Raw genomic sequence first — 20,604 nt, 5'->3', positions numbered from 1 at the left:
ACCGCCCCTCTCCGCGGCGGCAAACGCGGCCCCGCGCCGCTCCCGCCGCCCGCCTGCTCCCTTCCTATTGGCCCACAGGGCCGCTAGCAACAGCGATAAATATATCCTGCCGCTCCCGATTGGCTGCCGCCGCCCGCCGAGCCATAGCAACAGCGGCGCGGGCGCGCGGCGACCGTTGGCGGCGCGTGAGGACGGGAGCAAAGTAACCCCGGGGCGGGAGCGGCTGCTGCCCCGCGCTGCCGCCGCCGCCGCTGCCGCCGCCGCCGTTGCTGTCTGGCGGCGAGAGGTGCCGCCGTCCCAGCCGCGCTGCGCAAAATCCTGGGCGTTCGCGCTGGGGTGGGCAAGAGCTGCGGCTCCCCTGCGGCGGAGGGAAAACCAGATGCTGTCGGGCGCCCGTTAGCGAGGCGGATGGCCTGCAGAAACAGCGGCCCAATAGCGAAATTCGCACTGGATCTTGGTAGATTTCTGTGTGAGATCCAAAAAAAGGTACTCTAATTTTCACCCCTAATGATACGTCCTGTCACTACGATCACTGTGATTTAACTAGTCAGCAGTATGTAATAGATGTGGATGAAAGCCGGGGTGGTTACGTTTCCCCTGCTATCAAAGATTGATGCACTGGAGTAAAGAGGAATGATACCTCTCTTGCAGTGAGACATATTTCAGTTCCTTTCAAATATTTAGTGCTGTTCCCTGCCAGGGAAGATGATAAAGATTAGATTAGGACTACTACACCGCTATAGAAATTTTAGGTATTTGTCATTCAAAATTAAACAGATTATTTTCTAAGAAAACAACCCATGGTAGGGAATGCAGGTGTTTTGGTTCTGGAGGTAACTGACCTTTGTTCTACCATCTTAACGATACCAGTGTCCTAAGGCCTTGTAAGTTTTCTAAATAGTTCAAGACCGCAGTTGTTTTGACTTTAATTGAAAGGAAGAGGCTCAATTCACCAGAATTCCTAAGGACTGCTAGAATGACAACTCTCTTTTCCAAGCTTAAATCTGAAAAAGGCTTTGCAGCTAAAACAGAATTAAAGGTTTTTCTCTTAGATTTCATGAATTTAATTTCTAAATTTAGTACCGTTGCCCTCTGGAGGACAATTGAGTTTTCTAGGTCATTTCCCAGATGAAATAACTTATTACTTCTCTGGAAACTTGCGTTAGATGATTCAAAGCTTGACCTGTGAAATCTAGCAAATTAAAAGCATTTCTCTTTAAGAGATGTAAAGTCAAACGGTTGAAGCACAGTCTATTCAGGCCCACTACCTTCTTTGCCCCGTGTCACCTGGATATTGAATCTGCACAAAACACTTCTGAGGCACTAATCACGCTGGGGCAAGAATTTGCAAGCTGTGCCTACAGATGACCTCGCGGGACTTGACCATGCTGAGTTAGAGGTGGTGGAACAGGCTTCGGAGGTAGGCTGCTGCGTCCCCATCCATGAGCTAGAACATGAGCTAGAATCTCTGCAGAATGGCAGTGGTGCCTAGCATTTGGCTTTCTCTGCCTGTGCTGCTGGGTGAGTTAGTCTTAGAAGGACAGCATAGTGGAGTTCTTGGTATTGTGTTCACGCTGGGCTAGCATTTGAATTGTTTGGTTTATGTCTTACCTTGCTCTCCTCTCCTAGGTATGATTTGCATCGCGGTCGCGTTCTGGTTTCCCTGTCCTACCGTATGTAGCAAGTTCTGGGTGCGTTAATGCTGTTCTTCCTTGGAGCTGTAATTAGAAGCGCTCTGAGCATGTGGCTGACCTGCCCTGAGCTGAATGTGCTGTACCTGCTGTTGTCATTCCTCCTCCTCAACATGGCATGGCTTGTCAAAAAAAGGAGCTTGCCCTAGATCGAAAAAACAAAGCCATTTTTATCTTAAAGTGCACAAATGTTAGGAGGTGCAGCTTGGAGGCCAGTATTTTCAGGCAGTCTCTTGTTCCGGGTGCCTGGATCAACTTGGCTTGGGGCCTCATTTTCAGAGGATACGAGCACTTTTGCAGCGACCCAAGTAGGGCACCTAGAATAAGAGGCCACTTTTGGAAATGCTGGCAAAGGCATTTTGTTTTATCTCTGCACTTCGTTAGTCTTAGCCCCAAAGTCTTTCACGTTACATTCTACAGTGAAAGGTTGTTGTTTCAGATCACTTTCAGTGGGATTTAATCCAGTTCTAAGTCAAACTAATCCACTTTGGTGATGTTTGAAGAGCAGTAAAAATACATTTGTTAAGACAGAGCTGGGCTTATTTTTTAAATGTGGCTGCTGATGCTGAGTCCTTAATTTTGCATGCCCAGCATGAGGTGTCTTTGGGGTGGTTCCAGAAACGCTGGACATCTAAATTCTGATCTTATCTGTAGGCTGCAAATGCTCAGCACCTATGAAAAACCCTGGGATTTAGTAGGATTGAGGGCCTTTTGTTCATTCCGGTTTTTTACTTTCAGTATTTACTTAACATAGGTTGGGTTTTTTTCCTCTTGGATGTAGAGCCTTTTTTCGTTATGGTGCTCTGGTGAGAGCTTCTGATAAGCAGGCTTTTTCATGTTCTGTTTATGCTTGTGAATTTTGGTTATTTTCCTTTGACTAAGTAAAGAATAAAACCAAATTCTTGTATCTGGACAGGACTAGCGAACACTGTGGTGTGAAGCAGCTCATGAACAGTTAAAGCTGCTTTCAATTAGCTACTGTGTTCTTGCCACTTAAAGAAACCCCCACAACTGAGCATGCTTCACAGCCTCCTGTGCATATCCCTGAATCATTCTGGCAAGTGAAAACACTGCCATAATTTTTTATTCTTCACTGGACTCTGAAATGAGCAAGCGCTTGAAAATAGCACATTTTGCCAGAGTTCTGAGGATTTATCAGCTCGTGTCCGCACGGGATTTTGAACACGCAAAAGGCTCCTGTGCGTGCATGCTGGGGGGTATTAAATACACTGTAGCGATCCCAAATAGGTTTCAGTGTGCAGACCTAACCGTTCCCACGAGGGAGCAAGAGCTTTGCAGGTGCTGTACAAATCTCCACCTTTTTGTTTCAAAGATCTTCCCATGTTGGCCGCAATTCACAGCATGAACCCTACTGCTTCTGAGCAGCACCCAAGCAGTGTGATCTTTCTCCCTTCATTCTAGGTTTTACCTTGGAGTTAGGAGGGAGGTTCGGTGAGAATGATTCCAGATTAATACGAAATTGAAATATGACAAATAGTATAATATTTTCACACACAGTGTGACAGCTTAGAGGGTTCTGTTGCTCATTAAACTGTGGTGTATGGTTTGGCTAGAAATATATCATTGAAATTACAGTCCCTTGTGGTTTGGGAAAGAATCATCACACTTCAGCTACACCCACTCCTATCTCGTGCTCCGATCTTGTAATTGGTTACACCACCTTTCCTCCCTGATGCGTGCTTGTCTCGCCTTACTGCCGGGTTGTACTGCTGGGGTTCTAACCATAAAAACTAGGTCTAGTCCTAAGCCTGGAAAAGGATCCATCCTTACAGCACTATGTGAGCATCCTGCCCCATGCACGTGCCAGGCACAGTATTGCCAAGGTCAGATGCCCACAAACTCCGTCTGCCATACTCGTCTATCTCTTCTTCCTTTGCTATGGTGTGGGACCTGGCTAACCTCCCCCATCGACTGGTAGTTCCTTCTCTTCTCTCTGGTTTTTAGAGTCTTGTCCCCAAGACTTGCATCATTTAGCAGTTCCCTAAATAAAACATTTCCTTGCTGCAGGAAAGAGAGGGAAGATGGTTTGCTCCAGGGATAAGAAGGATGTTAGTGGCAGGGGCTTTGTAGTACCACTGCTTTAGCTCCATAAATCTCGGGAAAAGTGCTGCGAGGGGTGCTTGCTCCCTCACCCGCTCCCAGAATGGCCAAAGGGGAGGCTCCCGCCGTGGGGAAAGGCTGGGAATGGCATGGGGCAGTTTCCTTCTCTGGTTTCCTCTTCACCAGTGCACCTTCTAGCTCTGCCCCCGCAGCTACGCATGAGCTGCGGGGAGGTGCCCGCTGAGACTGCCCGCAGTGCCCCGGTGTGGGGCCGAGCAGCGCACTGGAGTGGCATTTCAGCAGGAGCTATTTGTGGAACATCGGTGCTGTCCAGTGATCAGATACGCCTGTGGAGCAGAGCCACTGCCTTAGGTCATGGTGCAATTTTCAGTACCACAAGTTTCCTCATCTACAAATTCTTGCTGGGTGTGGTCACTTTGTCAACAACTCTCAGACCTGCCTCATGAGAGCAGTATTTCTGAGCTCCTGCCCGGCTTTGCTGCGAATTGCGGGGCTCCGTAATGGCACACGTGATGCCTGGCATCGGAGCTTGGCAGGGGAACCGCAGAGTTAGGAGGTGGTTTGCACCCCATTCAGCACTCTAGGAAAAGGTCTGCTGACACTTCTGTTTCCTGACCATTTTTATTTTTAAGACAGTGTAACTCAGCTTATAAGTATTGTAGCAGATTAAAGCTGATTGCGTGAGCTCTGGTTTGGTTTTATTTGTACCTCTGTAGATCCGTGGAGCCACTGTCATGGCTGAAGATCCAGAGCACTAGGCACTGTGCACACAGGAGAATACAGGTACCCTCCCCCAGACCTCGGATGTGTGAGAGGCAATCTCTTCGCTTTCTTCAGGTTACAGTCAGACCGTAGAAGTGCCACAGGCAGGGTTGCCTAAGCACTTTTCCTTGCAACCGTTGGATTTAGACATGTCTGGTTTTAGAGCAATGAGGTGACAGATCACCTTGAGGATTCAAGGTTAAGAACTTTTGGGATGCTTTAGACTGAGACACTGCCATTGTACAGAAGCTTCAATTAAAAAAACCAAAAGCATTTGATGAGAATGTTTCTCTGTGTGTGCTGATATATCCACGTATATTTGGCAGATCGATGCAGATTGCCTGGTTCAGTGGGTGAGTAACTGGCTTTAAAAATACTTCGTAATCAGTTTCCCTTGGGAACCTGAAACTGCTGTACAAGACTAGAAAGCATTTGGTAGACCCTACACATTTTCAGAGCTGCTGGAACCCTTTGCAGACTGACTAATCTCTGCTAAGAAGTTATTACAACTGCAGAGTTTCCAAACCGGAGAAGCATGCCGGGCATTCTGGATTGGCCCATCTCTCACTGTCCTTGCGTAAGTGGAGATACATTAAAATCTATATTGTTACATTGAATCATACCTTCTCAGGAGCGGAGTGTGTTCTGCTGTCCACGGGTAACACTTTATCCTTAGGTAAAATCAATACAAGTTTTGCATTAATGGTGATAATTAATTGGACTGGTGCTTGGGACCCACTGTTAGGGCTGTGTGTGTCACTGCCTTCTCTTAGAGATGGTGGAAATAAAATCCCGTTAGAAAGAAGGCACCGCGCAGCTTGCTGGTACGTATGTACAACTGTGCGCCTCCCAGTGCTGCACAGAGCTGCTTCCTGAACGTTCTGGCAATCGGTTTGCAACTTGCTACGTGTGATTTGTGTCTCTTGAGCTTTATTACAAATAACTACCATTATGCTTTTATTTGTCATAGTGTTTATTTACCTTCTTTAAAAAAATCTGCATTATTCATCTAGTCCCTTTTAAAACTAACTGCAGCATTTATTTAAATGACCTTAAGGCTTAACGTACAGAAGCCAGTGATGTTGGAGTTAAGCTGAAAAACCTTTGGTTGGCACAGTGGACTGGATTTGCTCGATTGCAGCAATGCGAGAGGACCAAGGGTGGTGGGAGAACAATGCCACCAGGGAGGCCAGCCTTGCTCCCCTGCCTCCGGTGCACGCTAACGTGCATTCTTTTCTCCTCTCGGGGTGAGAACAGATGTGAGCTAAATCGGAATGGGTGCTGCAGTCAGCGGCTGTAATGCTGAGCTGTCCGGCGGTGAGCAAAGCTGTCACTCAGATGTACAGCAGCTCGCCGCACGTCTGGTGGTGCGGCAACGTTCACATGCCGGCCGTGGGTTGAATAGGAAAAGTTAATCTGTGATTTATCGTAAGAGATGAGTCAGGTGGACGCTGGCGTTCCTGCAGCCGCCCGCAGCAGCCGTGTCACTGGCACTTCTCCTTCGAGGCCATTTCTATGTAAGGCCGGTGCTCTGTCGGTTCACGAAGAGGCTGGCTAGTACAGATTAAAACGCGCCATGCCGTTTGATGTAGTTGCCCCTCTTGGGGCAGGCAACGGGGTTGGGCCGCGCCTACCACCCCGAACAGGGGCGTTTCGGAGCAGCCGGGAGCGAGATGGGTTTGTTGCCCGGAGATGGGCCACAGCCGTGCGGACGCTGCGGGCCGCGGCCGGTAGCACAAAGCGGCGGTGGCGCAGAGGCAGGACCGGGCAAAGAGAGCGGCGCGGCCCGCGGGGGCACCCGCTGCTCGGGGCGTCTCGGGGCGGGGGGCGGCACTCCGCGCCCGGCGCTGTCCCCCGGCCCGGCTCCGCAGTGCCCGCCGCCCACCTCCACCTTTGCAGCAGGAAAATGCAGCAGGGGCAGCGCGCATGCGCCTCCCCCCCGCCGGCGCCCCGGGGTAGCTATTTATAGCAAGTGACGTCACCTAGAAATAGAGCGCGGGGGAGCGGCGCCCCCTCCCCTCCCCTGCAGTCTCCGCGGCTCCGCCCCCTCCTTGCCTTCCCAGCGCGCAGGCGCGGCCGGCGGCAGCAGCGCGAGGCGCCGAGCCGGGCGGAGCGGACGCAGCGAGCGCGCGGGCTACCCGCCTTGCCGCCGCCCCTGAGCGCGAGGCGCTAACGGCCGCCGGGCGAGCGGTGGCTGAGGCCTGGGAGCCCCGCGAGCGGCGGCGGGCGAGCGAGCGTGAGGTGGCGGCGGCGGCGGCTCCCTTCGGGCTCCCCACTCGCAGCGCCCGCGCGTTTCGAGGCGCAGGTCCCCGCCCCCCTTCCTCTCTCTCTCTGAGGGGCGCAGAGTGCCCAGCCCGGCAGCCACCACGGACGCGGCTATGGGGGACCGAGAGCAGCTGCTGCAGCGAGCCCGCCTGGCCGAGCAGGCGGAGAGATACGACGACATGGCCTCGGCCATGAAGTCGGTGAGTGGGGCTGGTAGCGTGGCGGCGGCGAGTCGTGCTCTGGGAGGAGTGTGTGTAGGGCGGGTGGTGGCAGGGGGGAGGGAGGGAAGGAAGGGACGTCCCGGCGGGTCCGAGGCGGGGCTGGGTCCCGGGGAGGACGGAGCCGCCAGGTCCCATCCGACGCGGTGAAGAAAGGAGGGCGGGAGCAAGAGCCGGCCCATCCCGCCGGGACACCTCGCCGCGGTGCGGGCGGTGCCCGACCCACCTGCCCCCGGGGAGAGAGGCGGCGAACGGTAGCCGGTCCGAACTGGACCCAGAGCCCCCTTTTCTTTCAAATTCCTTGTCTGTCTCCTTCGCTCCCTCGCAGCCTTCCCTGCCCCGGGAGTGTGGCTGTCCCTGCCGCCCCAGTCCGGCGCGCGCTGCCGCCGTTTAAAGGCAGCCCGCTTCCCTCGCCGCGGCGGGTTCTTCCTCCGACTCCTGCCCGACGTGGGGCTCCTCCTTGCCTACCTCCCCCTCCGGCTTCTGGGCGCCGGCGGCGGGTTTGCTCCCGTCGGGGGGCCGGGGGTGCCTGGGGAAGCCGCGCACGGCGAGAGGAGCCCCTTCCTTTTCTAGACGTTTCTCCTCCCTCGCGATAAAAGGCACGAGTAGAGGCCTCACCCACAAACGTGAGCGCTCCGGCTCAATGATGGTATAGTACTTACATCCGGGTACAAAAGCTACCCAGCGCACGGAGAGCGTTTCCCGAGCTTTAACGTTGCCTTTTTGCCTCTGTAGGGTAACAAATTCTCAGTGCGTTCCTACCCCAGTTGAATACTGACATGTGTTTAAACACTAAGTTACAGTTCCGACTCTGCTCTTTTCAGAACCAAGCAATGAAAATTACTTGTACTGACCTGTCTGTACTCATACATAATAAAATTGCAGAATGATCAAACTTATTATGTGTAGTCCCTTTTTTAAAAACAGTATTCATATAACCTGAATTTGAAGGGTAATCTTCATGCCAGTAAATGCTTAGCAGCGTCTTTGCTGTATTACCTGATTACAACTGGTTTTTTTTTCTTGCTGATCTGTCCTTTGTGAACACCAAAAGACCCCAAGAGGAATTAGGTCTCTCTTGAGAGCTCTGCTGTGTAAAGACACGAGAAGATTTTAGTTTGAGCAGCTTAAAATAGAATTCACGTTTTTACTGCAAGAATCAGTCCCTTATTCAGGGGCTGTGATATATGTTGTGCCCGTTAAATGGTGGCAGTAAGAAGACGTATTTTGCTGCTCTTGTCCACTTTTGCCATTGTGTCATAATAAAGACTATGATCTGATCAGTCCAGTTCTAAAGCAGCAATACTTCTGAATGCCTCAATATCAGAGGCACTAGACATTAAAATAAACTGTATTTTAATGATGTCACTAGAATTCTTGACACACATAATGTAGTAGTAACAGCTCTGTTTATCTCCTGGCTCTTCCAACTGCGAATCCTAAAAGATTAAATGGAGAAAACACAAAAATACACTGCTGTTCCAGAAGACCATACGTCTAGATGTTGTCTGTAGGTAGCTTTTTATTTTTCCAAATATGGCTGACAGTGTATGTATGGCTCTCAAACATGTGAAACAAACAAGGCAGTTGCTCTGCTTCAGGAAATATGTAAATAAAGAACATATAACTAGTGTGTATGTCCAGTTGTCTTTTTAAACTGTCCTAGTTATTCAGTTTTCATTCATCTTGGGTCACAGCATTCTCATCTGTAATGCTGCTTTTGCTCTCAAATAAGTTTTATAATGGTGAGCTGCTGTAGTCATGAGCTTGAGAACACTTTGTCAGCCGAGTCTTCAGCATTTATGAAACATTACAGGTACTTGAAAAATAACAAAAAGAAAAGCTGAATTTAAAAGGCAACAGTCTCCTTAATTTAAGCTGTTCATATACTGTTGCTTGCCTGTAACCTAGCATCTCTTGGTTCCCTGGCTTTCACAGGTGTTCACTCTAAGATGGTAATTTCCAGAATGCTTTTCAGTGTTTGAATTTGGTTTTGTAGGTCTGAGCATGATGTCCCTTGAAATGTTATGTGGGCTGCCTGTTCTCACACACCTATTATTTCCTTCAATTTCAGTGGTTGTAAATAACAGCTATTGAGGGCTTTTTAGCCATGTAGAATAATCCTGTTGCACTTCAGAGATGTTAGACATCCTTCAACAGGCAATCAGTGTTATCACTCAGATAGCTGTTCTCAATGCAGGATGTCTTGACCTGAAAAGTTTCTTCTAAAAAAAATTTTTTAAATCTCTGAATATAACATGGTTTTTAAAGGTGCGATATGAAAATAGTGAGCTTCCAGTGTAAATAGAATTCTGAATGGCAAATTTCAGTTCTGGATATTTATCCCCACGCTTTTACAGTACACACTAGAGCCACCAGCCTGATAGTTACTCCTAAAACATAAAGTAGCAAAGACTGTTTTTAGCAAAAGCATATTTGCATTATTTTTGAGACTGCTGCTGAAGGGAAAAAACCTATGACAAGACTGCCATTTCAGCTGTCAGTATAAAGCTGGAGAAACACTCTTCAGTCCTATCAGTTCCATCTTTAAAAGAAGAGCCAGATGAAGGAGCAGTTGTATCTTAAATAGGGAAACTACTGCTCAGTAACACGGTTTTTTTGTTGCTGTAAAATTCTCTTGGAAGAACTCTAGTATTTTGGCTTATAATGTGTAGACAGGAGAGGAAAATGAAACTCATTTAGTTTGCTGTTATAAATTAATGAGTTTGGTTTACTTTTTTCAGCTAAAATTATTTCAACAGAAAATACAGTCATATGTAAATGTGCCTCTACTAAACGGCATTCTTCCAAGGGGTGTGGTATTCTCATTGCATTAAATGCTGCTCCAAGATTCCAACTATTTGAAATAACCCTACACGGTAGGTAAAAAAGGTACTTCTCAAGATACAGGGGAAAAATTTGCTTTTAGTGTGTTAGAGGCTCTTACCCGATGGAACACATACTGTAGCATATTGAGAATACAGCATTGAGTACCTCTGGTTTTGGAGTGTTCAAGAGATGGTTAAACATTTTAGCTGTATAAACCCTTAGTATTTCAGGCAGTATTCATCCTAATACGTAGTGCTCAGGAGCTCTGTCTCTTTTCTAGAATAGCTACATAGCAGGTAGAGTCTCATTTACACTTCAGGATTGGTAAGATGAATCTGAATTATGCGAGATGCATAATTTTAAAAGTAGTCGTGAAATATTGCTACTCGGTGAAATACAAGTCTTCGTATGATCTAGAGTTTAAGCAAAATAGCTTGAGGTTCTAGTTTAATTTGTAGGCTTGTCTGTACATAAATGGAATTAAACGTTCAGGATGTTCCATGTTTTTAGTATTGTATTACTGAGTTCTTCAGTGTGGGTTAATGAAGTGTGTGTGGGAGGGGAGAATGGGGTGCCTTTAATGTAAACAATATCCTCCCCTGCTGCGCAATGACTTTCTTACTGTGGTTTTATACAGTAAATCTGGCTATAGAACTTCCAGTGCTTGATAGAAAATGCTGAAGCCATGTGATGCAAGAAACTGATCTGGTTTAAATTCATTAGTCTGGTTTCTATTTGTTCAAAAATTATGGACTGTATAACTTTGTGTCAGGAGAGTTTTAATGATTAAACCTATTATGCTGGCTCAGGTACGGACATTTTTGCAGCAGCTTGCTAAGGACTGGCTCTAGCTCTGATTACATGCTCTGGCTAACAAAACAGAAGTACCATCACATAACGTTCAACTGACCTGAGTCAAATTCTACTAGGTAATGCCACAGTGCCTCATGGATCTGCTGTCAGTGGTGGAACCTTCACTTCGGTGTATTTTCCATGTGAAAGTACCTCAGCTCGGTGTGGCCTGTGTGGGCTCACACTCATGTAGCCGATTTCTGTGCTCAACAGCACTGTAGCATCTGTATTTACGAATGCCAGGGCTGTAGTCAGGATTCCTTTTATATACTTCCATTTTTTTCCCAGTAAACTCTGAAGGAACTTTGTGGGTGTAAAGCAGAGGAGGAAACACCTGTAAGTATTACAAAATGATTTAGGCTGTATTCTTGTTAGAAAAAGTAGACTGTCAGCCTGAATGAAGACTGCTAGCTGATCATAGTCTGTGTGTTCAATTGCATCATCTGGCTCAGGACTGAAAATGACCCCAAATTTGGGTGTGAGGGAGAGGGAGGTGTGCTTGTGTAAGGAAAGTATAGAGTAACGCTTGCGTAAGTAAATACTACTTTGAAGTCATACTACGAATGGCTTTTCATCTTTAAAGTGCTGTTTCTCCTAACAGCCGTTATAAGAAAGTGTCTGTGTCTTAAATGTAAAATAAATTGTTGCAGTCCAAGGTCTTTTCTCTTAAGGAAAGTCTATAGTTAGGGCGGAAGACAGGAAGAAATAAATTTCCTTTGGCATTTCAAGGTTTCTTTTTCTCTACGTTGTCCACACACGTGAAGGGAAACATGTCTGGTTTTATCTACTTCGCTAATGTATCTGAAACAGATAAAACAGTAGATAACTCTGCAAAGGTCGCATGCTTTCCTTTGAGTCTAGTATTCTTGTAATACAGCTGTTGGACCAGGGAGGTAGGTGCGATTTTTAGATGTATCTACGTGGAGTATCAGCACTTTTTTAGCTAGGATGGGGGGATAATTTGCCATTTCCCTCTCAGAAATCACCAGCTTCAAAATGAGAAGGAAATAGTTCAGGACTGATGAAATAAAAATTAGGGGGAGGGAAATGACACTGACTTCCTGAAGCATGTTGAAAGGTGACACTAGAAAGGGATGCGCTTCCTTGGAGCATCGGAAACTTCGGCCACAGAATGACAGCTAGCGCAAAATGACTGGTTTGTTAGGCTGAGTTACTACGCTCCACATCAGATGCCACTTTCTTTGAAGTGGTTATCAGTTTCTCAATTATGTTAACAGAATCTGCCAGGAGATGCAAATTGCGCTTAGGAATGGCATGACATTGATATTTTAACTGTACCTTATCTGAAAAAGTGATTAGCTTTGTGGTTGGAGGCTTGTGGCAGTGCTGTATGTAGTCTTCTGGCTATGGTGTGTTGTATTTGTTATGGCAGCTGCTCACAAATGACTTCTTGAAGCCATTTGCAATGGCTTGAATAAAACTAAAAGCTTTATTTTTGTATTGCAAGATTTAATTCCTTTGATGCAGTGCTAAAATCTCACTACCCTAATTTTTAAAACAGATGAAATATGAATGTCCTGTTTTCTTCTAACTGGAAACGTAGAAAACTTAAAAGAAACAAGGGAAGAATAAGCTGTTTTCAAACCTTTCTCAGACCCCCACCTTTTGGTGGTGGTCTTCAGTGCACTGACTTTTTTTGAAACTAATTGTACTTCATCCTGGCTTTGTATAGCTTTACTGTGGAATAGTCATGCTTTGACATCTGACTGTTGGGGCTGGCGTTTGGAAAGGCCAGCCTTACCAATGTTTGAACAAGGGATGTGTAGTTGACAGGCGTCACTTCTACTCTCCTGTCAATAATTTTACAGTTCAGTATTTTTTTTTAATTTGTCACTAATTGTTTAGAAAACGTTTTTGAAAGTCATAGTTGGCAGAGCAGATTTTTATTTCTGTTTTTATGTAGTCTAAAAAGACTACTCATTACAAAAACCCGGTTGTTTTGAGAGGGACTTGAGTTGATGGTAGTTGCCGATTCTCCAAGATATGTCAGTAGCACTTGAGGTGTCATTAAAGCTAGTAAGCATCATCTAGCTTGTCTGTTAAATTTTTCCTTTTTTTTCTTTAAGGAACGGTTTCAAGGTGAGTTTAAGTCACCTTGACTTAAATTACACATCAGGGAGTTAAATTATACATCAGTGTAGTGATGATCTGGAATAGTCTTTTAATTAAATCTCTTAATCTTATCTCTAAGGTACTTTGCTGTTTGATTAAGAAGTTAACATTCTTTTTCCACATATGAGCCACTGTTCTGCAGTTAGTCCTGAGAGGTGGCTTTTTTCCTGGACTGCTTTTGCTGTGCTTTACATGAATATATCTTTAGTATTCCCTGCCCTTTCTCAGTCTTGCTATGTCAGGGTAAGTTTTATTAGTCTGGTGCTTATTGAGAGTTTCCTCAAACTTAAGCAGCCCAAGCTCATGCAAGAGCTAAATCTCACCTGGCTGGTTTAAATACTGCTTCCAAAAGCTATGCTGCATTTTGAAGATTGTACTGTAGACCTTTTAAGGCTGACTGTCGAGTAAAGACCAGCCAAGACTACCAGAGTTCATGCTAGACTTCACAAGGTCCTCCCTCTCTGTTAATGTGATCGGCAGAAATTTCTGCAAATATGCTGTTTATCAACACTTGCATTGAATTGTGGTGGTGATTAGGGAAGGTTGAAAGGCTTTTCAGGTGTAGGTTATCTTCACTGGCAATGGCTCTTGTGCAAGCGGGCTTTATAAATCACCTTTTTCAGGATGTGGGTGTGATGCATTTTCTGCAAATAAAAATGAGTAACACCATGAGAGAGACAATAGACTAGGAAAGAACTTGGAATACTCTTCCAAGGCTAGTGGTATTCCTGTAAGATTGTGTTTTGTCTCTTGGACAACTGGATGAATTTGAGAACGGATTAGTTTATCTCCCCTTAAGTAAATACACCAGCTATACAGCATAGTAAAAATTCAGGGTTTAGTACTCAAATTTTTTATGGTTCCTGGGACATTTGTTATGTACTGTAAAATGCCAGTTTGGTGTTTTGAATACACAGAAGACATCCATCTCTCAGAGTTTATATTAGAAAGTTTAAGAAACCCCACCTTAAGGAGGTAGAAGAAATAATTCTAACAAGGTTTAGGATTACTCAATTTTTTTTTTGTTGTTATTGAATACTTAAATACCAGCATTTGGAAGGATATTTAGTTTGAAGCAGAGGGAAAGGGATGAATGTGAAGGTAGCAGTTAGCTGAGAGTGAAGAACAGAGGTGGTGAGTGGAGTGTGAGGTGAAAAATGGAGATGATGTGTCAGGTGAAGAATTAGGATAGCTGTGGTTGCAGTCATCTTGTAGCTTTAATTTCTTTCGGATGGAGCCTGGAGTGCAAAGCCAAGAGGTGGTATTTCTGTTACTATTGTCCTGTTCTACTAAGTCTCATCCTCGGTTGTTTTTGTCTCTTTGTATGGTTTTCTATACTGAGTTTTTATTTCTGTGCTAATATAGCTCAGTAGTATATTAATGGATCAAGATTTTTTTTTCCTATTTTTCTTTTTAATGCTGTAAAGATAGGATGGGGGGAAGAATTTATTTGTGTGGTTAAATGATGTTTAAGTTTTAGCAAAACATTACTGACTCCTTTAAATCAACCACTGTGTTTGAGAACTTGCAGTGAACTTTCAAGGAAAGTCCTCCAGTAGTGCAGGAAAGATCAAGTGATTATTAGTCATTTTTGGTGAATGTCTTTATTTCTGTAAAAGCAAATGCTGCCCTAATAGGCTGTAGGGAACAAAAAGCCCTCAGCTGAGCCTTTACATCTTGAGGGAGTTAATATTGTTACTAGAGAGGGTGATATAGGTGAGATAGCAGGGATTGTTGGGAGAATGTTGAGTGGAAGCTGTGAAGAAGGTTATGAAGATGTCATTAGAGTTGATTCCTGTGCATTTCACCCTCTGTAGATTGTCTCTATAATTGGATTATGGCAGGCAGAGCAGTGCCTTTTGGGAGTTTGGGTTCCTGAGCTGTGGGCAAAAGGCATTTTGGAGATTAAACTAATTGACTTAGAATATCATAAGAACAAAACCTAAATTTGCAAGTAAACTCTCTCTTACTGTAACAGTTATAATTCATATAAATGATTTTTTAGACTTGGAAAGGTACACATTTGTTGGATGGTTCACTGGCTACAGCAGTCTCAGAATAATCTGAATATTTGTGACTTAATTATTTGTAGTACTTGGTTGCAAACGTTCTGATGCCTGTCAAGCAGTGCAAATATGCCCATTTTAAAAGAAATAGTGACTTTAGCAGTGTCTGAGCAAGAAAAAGTTTACTTTCACACCAAAGTACAGACCCTTAGAATTCTAGTGACTTCTTTTAATGCAGTTAATGCAGGATGCTTAAAATAGTAGTTACATTTTTCACACTAATTCCTGTGAGTTTAATTTCATGTTTGTAAATCCGTAAAAGTAGAACAGTTTCAAGCGACTATAACTCTGATAGTTTTATTTCCTAAATTATCACAGCAAGTGAAATAGGCCTAAATGTGGTATTAGAAGTATTATCCTTCCTCTATCTCAGCTTTTTGTAGCAGGAATTTGGAGTTGATTGTGGCTTTTTTTCTTGATTTCCTGGTCTGTTTCTATGCTGTTTCTTTCATGACCTATCCCCGAAATTTGTCCATGGCCACCAGTTAGCAGAAATCAGGATAACTTTTGTATTACATTGTGTAAGTGGTCACTAAGTGAGTGAAAGATGCTATGAAACTCTAATTCCATTTATACTATGCAGAGCTTAATCATAACGACTGCAGCGCTTCCATCTCTGCTGGCGAATGAAAGCAAGCAGCAAGGGAAAGAAATGCAAGAACCACACCATTTTCCAGCGTCTGTGCTGTGTTGCCGATTCATAAAACTGATACTCTAGGTACATTTAAATTCATCGCTAAGTGTGTAGTCTTGTGCATAATTATAGCAAAGGCTTCCCGAAAAACCTGAGCCTGCCTTCTGTGAATGCTTCTCCATTACACAAGCCTGACTCACTTTTATTCAGTGAACGTGCTTTGCAGTGGCTTCTAAAAACCCATTCTATTACAGCAGAACTGTGGGATTTTCACTCACTCAAATTTTGACTGAAACTTGAGGTTACAAGTTGAGTCCTGTCTAGAAGGAATTTGGGGATCTAGAAGGAGTCTTGCACTTCATGATGGAAGTATTTGAAGCAAGTTTGTCTGCTCTTCTCTAAGAAAAACCCTTTAAATTTGATCTTTGTCTGTATTTTCAGGTAACTGAGCTGAACGAGCCCCTCTCAAATGAGGATAGAAACCTGCTGTCTGTAGCCTACAAGAATGTAGTTGGAGCTAGACGATCTTCCTGGCGTGTCATCAGCAGCATAGAGCAGAAGACTATGGCAGATGGGAATGAGAAGAAGCTGGAGAAGGTTAAAGCCTATAGGGAGAAGATAGAAAAGGAGCTTGAGACAGTCTGCAATGATGTTTTGGCTCTCCTAGATAAATACTTGATCAAGAACTGCAATGACTTCCAGTATGAGAGCAAGGTCTTTTATCTGAAAATGAAAGGGGATTACTACCGCTATTTGGCAGAAGTTGCTGCTGGAGAGAAGAAGAACAGTGTTGTGGAGGCCTCAGAAGCTGCCTATAAAGAGGCTTTTGAAATCAGCAAAGAGCACATGCAGCCCACTCACCCGATTAGGCTTGGGCTGGCACTCAACTTCTCAGTGTTCTACTACGAAATCCAGAATGCTCCTGAGCAGGCCTGCCTTTTAGCCAAACAAGCCTTTGATGATGCCATAGCAGAGCTGGACACACTAAATGAGGATTCCTACAAGGACTCCACTCTCATCATGCAGTTACTGCGAGATAACCTCACTCTGTGGACGAGTGACCAGCAAGATGAAGAAGCAGGAGAGGGCAATAATTAAAAAGCTTTCCTCCGATATCCCTCTTTCATCCACTTCACCATCCCCATCATCACCAATACTTCCTTGCCACAGTCACACTAAATATCTAGTGCTAAGCATATCTGTATTGTACAGCTGTTCAGATCTGCTGTCCACTTCATCAAGAAGCAGTTTCAGATGAGTCTTCATGGGCACTGATGGATTGATTTGTTTATTGGCCTCATTTATCGTAGTTGCACTTGAACAGCGCAGAAAGATGCATAGTAAATGAGGCATTTTTAGTTTGCCTGTTGATTGGAAAATATGGGAAAGAATCATGGAAAGTGATTGAAGATTATTAGATTCCAGTTAAATTTTTCCCTTTTGAAATGAGCTGACAGTTCTGTTAAGCAGTACATTTTGTGCATGCAAAGTAAATTAGCCACCCCAAATTTTTTTCAGTCAATGAAAACAGTTAAGCTGATGTGAAATGAGAACCCTGTTCATCAGTTTACAACGAACTGTTTGAAATGTGAGGTTTCAGTAGCAATTTGGGGTTTTTTTGCCTCTAACTTATGTGCACAGTTTCTTTTCATGCAGTGCATCTACCTAAGAGTTTTGATACTTGTAGCCTTTTGCAGTTGTTTTGAAGAATCATGAATTTATTTTTTGTAAACTCTTTGGCTGTTTCGTTGTCTGTGTACACTGACAACACTGTGTCAATATTAGCCCATGTTAAGATGGAAGACTGAGATGCCAGACTTCTAAATTAAATGTTTTGGAATTAAATGAATAAAATAAAACGCTGCTTCGGGGATGTTATCTCTACATAAAGCTGTCCTGTCTTTTGTTCAGAGATTGAGTTCCTTAACACATCACTGATGGGTTAAAACATAGCTAATCTAAGGTTTAATGAGAAGTTGCCTCACATGCTAAAAGAAAAAATACACACACACCCCAGTATGCTGAAAAGAAGGGAAAAAAAAAACCCCCACAAACAAAACCCTCCCCAAAGCCCCCAAACCCCCACTGTCTTCTAGAAGGTGGTACTGCTGACCTGTGTTGAAGTGGAGTTTCCAAAGGTACATTTAGTTTTATGCTTGGTAGAGCCGTTGTATTGCAGTTCTGCTCGGGAGCTGAAAATTTGTGAAGGATGTTACTTGTCACACCAGCCTAGAGACTTGGGTTTGCTTCTGCCTGCTGCAAGTTCTAAACTTTTCTTTCTGAAGTGCTAACCACCAAATCGCCTTTACACATGAAAATCCCGGTAACTTTGTTTCATACTTACCTACTTCAAAGAGAAGCAGTATTTGTTCTTAAAGAATGCCTCTCTGCTTTAGCTAACTTAAGTCTGGTCCCCAAGCTTACGCTGTTGGTCCTTTTTGTTTGTTTCTCCCAACAGTTAGTGTATATGCAGATTTTACTGGTTCCGTACATACTTCTGTAATGGTCTGCTATAGAAGCAGAAGTTGGCTGTTACGTGTCGCTGTAGCCAGGTGGCTGCTTGGCATCTGAGCTCGCTCAAAGGTTGCCTAAGTTCTAATTTATCTAAATCTGTTCTTCTTTGATTTGTGCAATAAATACTACTGGCCTGAATACCCACAAAAACTACTCATACTTTTTAAAAGCAATGCACTGGTTATTTTTAAGTAGCCAGCGGATTAGAATTTTTAATGGTAGATCTGTGCGTATTTATATATTTATCATTTTCTAGGTGATTCTAGCTTTATCACATTAGTAAGGTTGGGGCCAATTGAAAGACTAATGCAATGTCTGAAAAAACATTAAAATACAGATCCTTGAAGTTGTGCTGTTGTATAACCTTGAGGTGCTTGACCTCCTAGAGTAGTTTGAAGTCTGTACGTAATATAAATTACTGCTGTCTGCCAGGGCCTTTCCCGGAAGTCACTTTTTCTTATTTGCTCCTGTTTCATCAAACAGTGTACAAGCCCCTGTTTTTCAGTTCCCGTTTGCAAGTAAGCCTTGCAGGAGTTTTTTGGCCAGTAACATCCATTTGGGCTTTACTCGTCTCCTAGATTCCTATCGCTTCTCTTCCTTTCCTTCCTTTCAGAGCTCCTTACCTGTCCCTGCAGAACCAAGGTAAAACTTTGCAATAAGGCTACCTTTTTCTGCTGAAACACTCTGGCTCATTAATAATGTTACTGGCAGTCGCTAGGGTTTTTTTCTTCCCATTTATGAAGTACCACTATGTTTTTATTAATTCAAAAGCTGAGGAGTCCTTTCTCACTTTGGTTACTGCCCTGTGTCTATCCTTTGTCACAGAACTGTGAGCATTATGTGGTCTGCAGGTGAGTCAGCAGCTCTCTGATGTCTCCAGGCCGGGCAGTTGAAGATTAGCTACTGACCCGGTGCATAAGATCCAGAATGGAGACCCAAGGCTTTCTGTAGACCGAGGCAGTTCCTGGGTGCTTTAGTAATTTCTGGTAGGCAAGTTTATGAAGTACACCAGTCAGAAGATTGTGGTTATCTGTATTGCCATCAGTCTGGGTAAATGACAAAGTATGAAATTCTATTTTGAAATAGCTTCCTGATTCTGCTCTGCCGGAAGGGTGGATGCCCCTCTCCCAGGCAGCGTTAAGTTTCAGGGGATAAATCTGTGGCAGCCAGAAGTATCAACAGGTAAGAAGGTAGTTGTGTATTGGGAAGCTATGTGAAAACTTGCAGTTCCTTTGTCATCTCTCAGTGACTCACTAGCCCGTCACAGATTCTCGCTAGCTGACTGAAGGCGTTCTGACAGTTTGTGAACGTAGAGGCCCTCAGAGTGACCCTGGAGGCGATGGAAACCGAGGAATGCCAGCAGTGGGGTACGGCATACTGGCCTTGGTACGCTGGCTCTGTCTGAAGGCGATTGATGCTTCAAAACTCCAGGCATTGTACCAGGTATCAAGATCTAATAGCATAAGTAGACAGGGTTGGAGCACAGCAGCTGCCTCCTAAGAATTTCATACCCTATGCCAGGATCTTCAGAGGAACTATCCCAAAGAATTAGGAATAGCAAGAGCTTCCTAACTGAATGCCCTGACATAAAAAACTCACCAGAATGACCGAGTTTGTCAGTGAACTGCCAAATGCTGGCAGCTTGTTATCAAGTGCTCCTAGCAAAGCAGAACTTGGTGAACAGGAAAAGATTCTCAAGTTTAGAGACCTGAGCTCCCTTTGAAACACAGAATACTTGAAATTTGTCACGAGGAACAGCTGACAGGTTATGTTTTCCTGCAAGCGGTGGCTTGTGTTTCTGCTGGGCCACCTGTGGATTTAAGGTTATTCAAGCTATAGTCTCAGTATACCTTATACCTAAGTGATGATCCAGTTCTTTTGAGGGAGATGAACTTCAGGTGAGTGAAATTATTGGGTGTATTCAGGTAACTGCACAAGGTCACAATCCCAGAAGTAGTTCTTGCCTCCATTAAAACTCTGGAAAGACTGGCTGCACTCAGGTGTACCCTTCTTTTGTGTGGTCTGCCTTTTATCTTTGTGGCAGCGGATGCTTCCCTGGGGACAAGGTGAATTATTTACCTAGATCTTCAAATAATCTGTCCTTTTTTCAAGAAATTCATTAAATGTGTTATTGCTCTGGGTGCTCGGTGGCATAAAAGGCATTTCTGTCCTTGTTAAGGGTTCATAAATTAGGTGTTGACAGACACAGCTGCTCTGCATAAATTGATGACTGCTCATCTAATGAGTCTCAGGAAGTCATCTAAGTCAAATGCTTTCAGCTGCTTGTGCCACTAGCACTAGCTTTTCAGTAGTAGAGCAGATACTTCTCCCATGTTCTCCTGTTGTCAGTGAACGATCTAACGGCATAGAGAGCATGTTTCTGTGACTGCTTTTTGCTAGGAGTTAGTAGAGAGTGTTCTATACAGCAAGAAAAACAAACGCTCCAATACAATCCATATTATCATAGAATCATTTAGGTTGGAAAAGGCCCCTAAGATCATCAAGTCCAACCACCAACCCAACACCCCCAGGCCTCCTAAACCATGTCCCCAGGTGCC

At 44.5% G+C, this 20,604-nt stretch overlaps 1 protein-coding gene across 2 annotated transcripts; it reads left to right on the top strand.

The window, feature by feature from the left end:
- The first annotated feature begins 272 nt into the window (after positions 1-272).
- On the top strand, positions 273-17,422 carry YWHAH (tyrosine 3-monooxygenase/tryptophan 5-monooxygenase activation protein eta). 2 transcript variants are annotated; one of them, XM_064465921.1, is made up of 2 exons: positions 273-486; positions 15,974-17,422. In XM_064465921.1, the coding sequence occupies exons 1-2, from the start codon at positions 409-411 to the stop codon at positions 16,628-16,630; spliced, it is 735 nt and encodes a 244-aa protein (XP_064321991.1). In that variant the 5' UTR covers positions 273-408; the 3' UTR covers positions 16,631-17,422. The 2 variants fall into 2 exon arrangements, with proteins under 2 accessions (XP_064321991.1, XP_064321990.1); XM_064465920.1 differs by lacking the exon at positions 273-486 and adding an exon at positions 6,602-7,000.
- Positions 17,423-20,604: the final 3,182 nt, after the last annotated feature.

The sequence above is a fragment of the Phalacrocorax carbo genome, chromosome 15 (assembly GCF_963921805.1).
Source record: "Phalacrocorax carbo chromosome 15, bPhaCar2.1, whole genome shotgun sequence".
NCBI lineage: Eukaryota > Metazoa > Chordata > Aves > Suliformes > Phalacrocoracidae > Phalacrocorax > Phalacrocorax carbo.
Note: the sequence above shows the minus strand (reverse complement) of the source record. Positions and strands in the feature narration are given on the sequence as shown.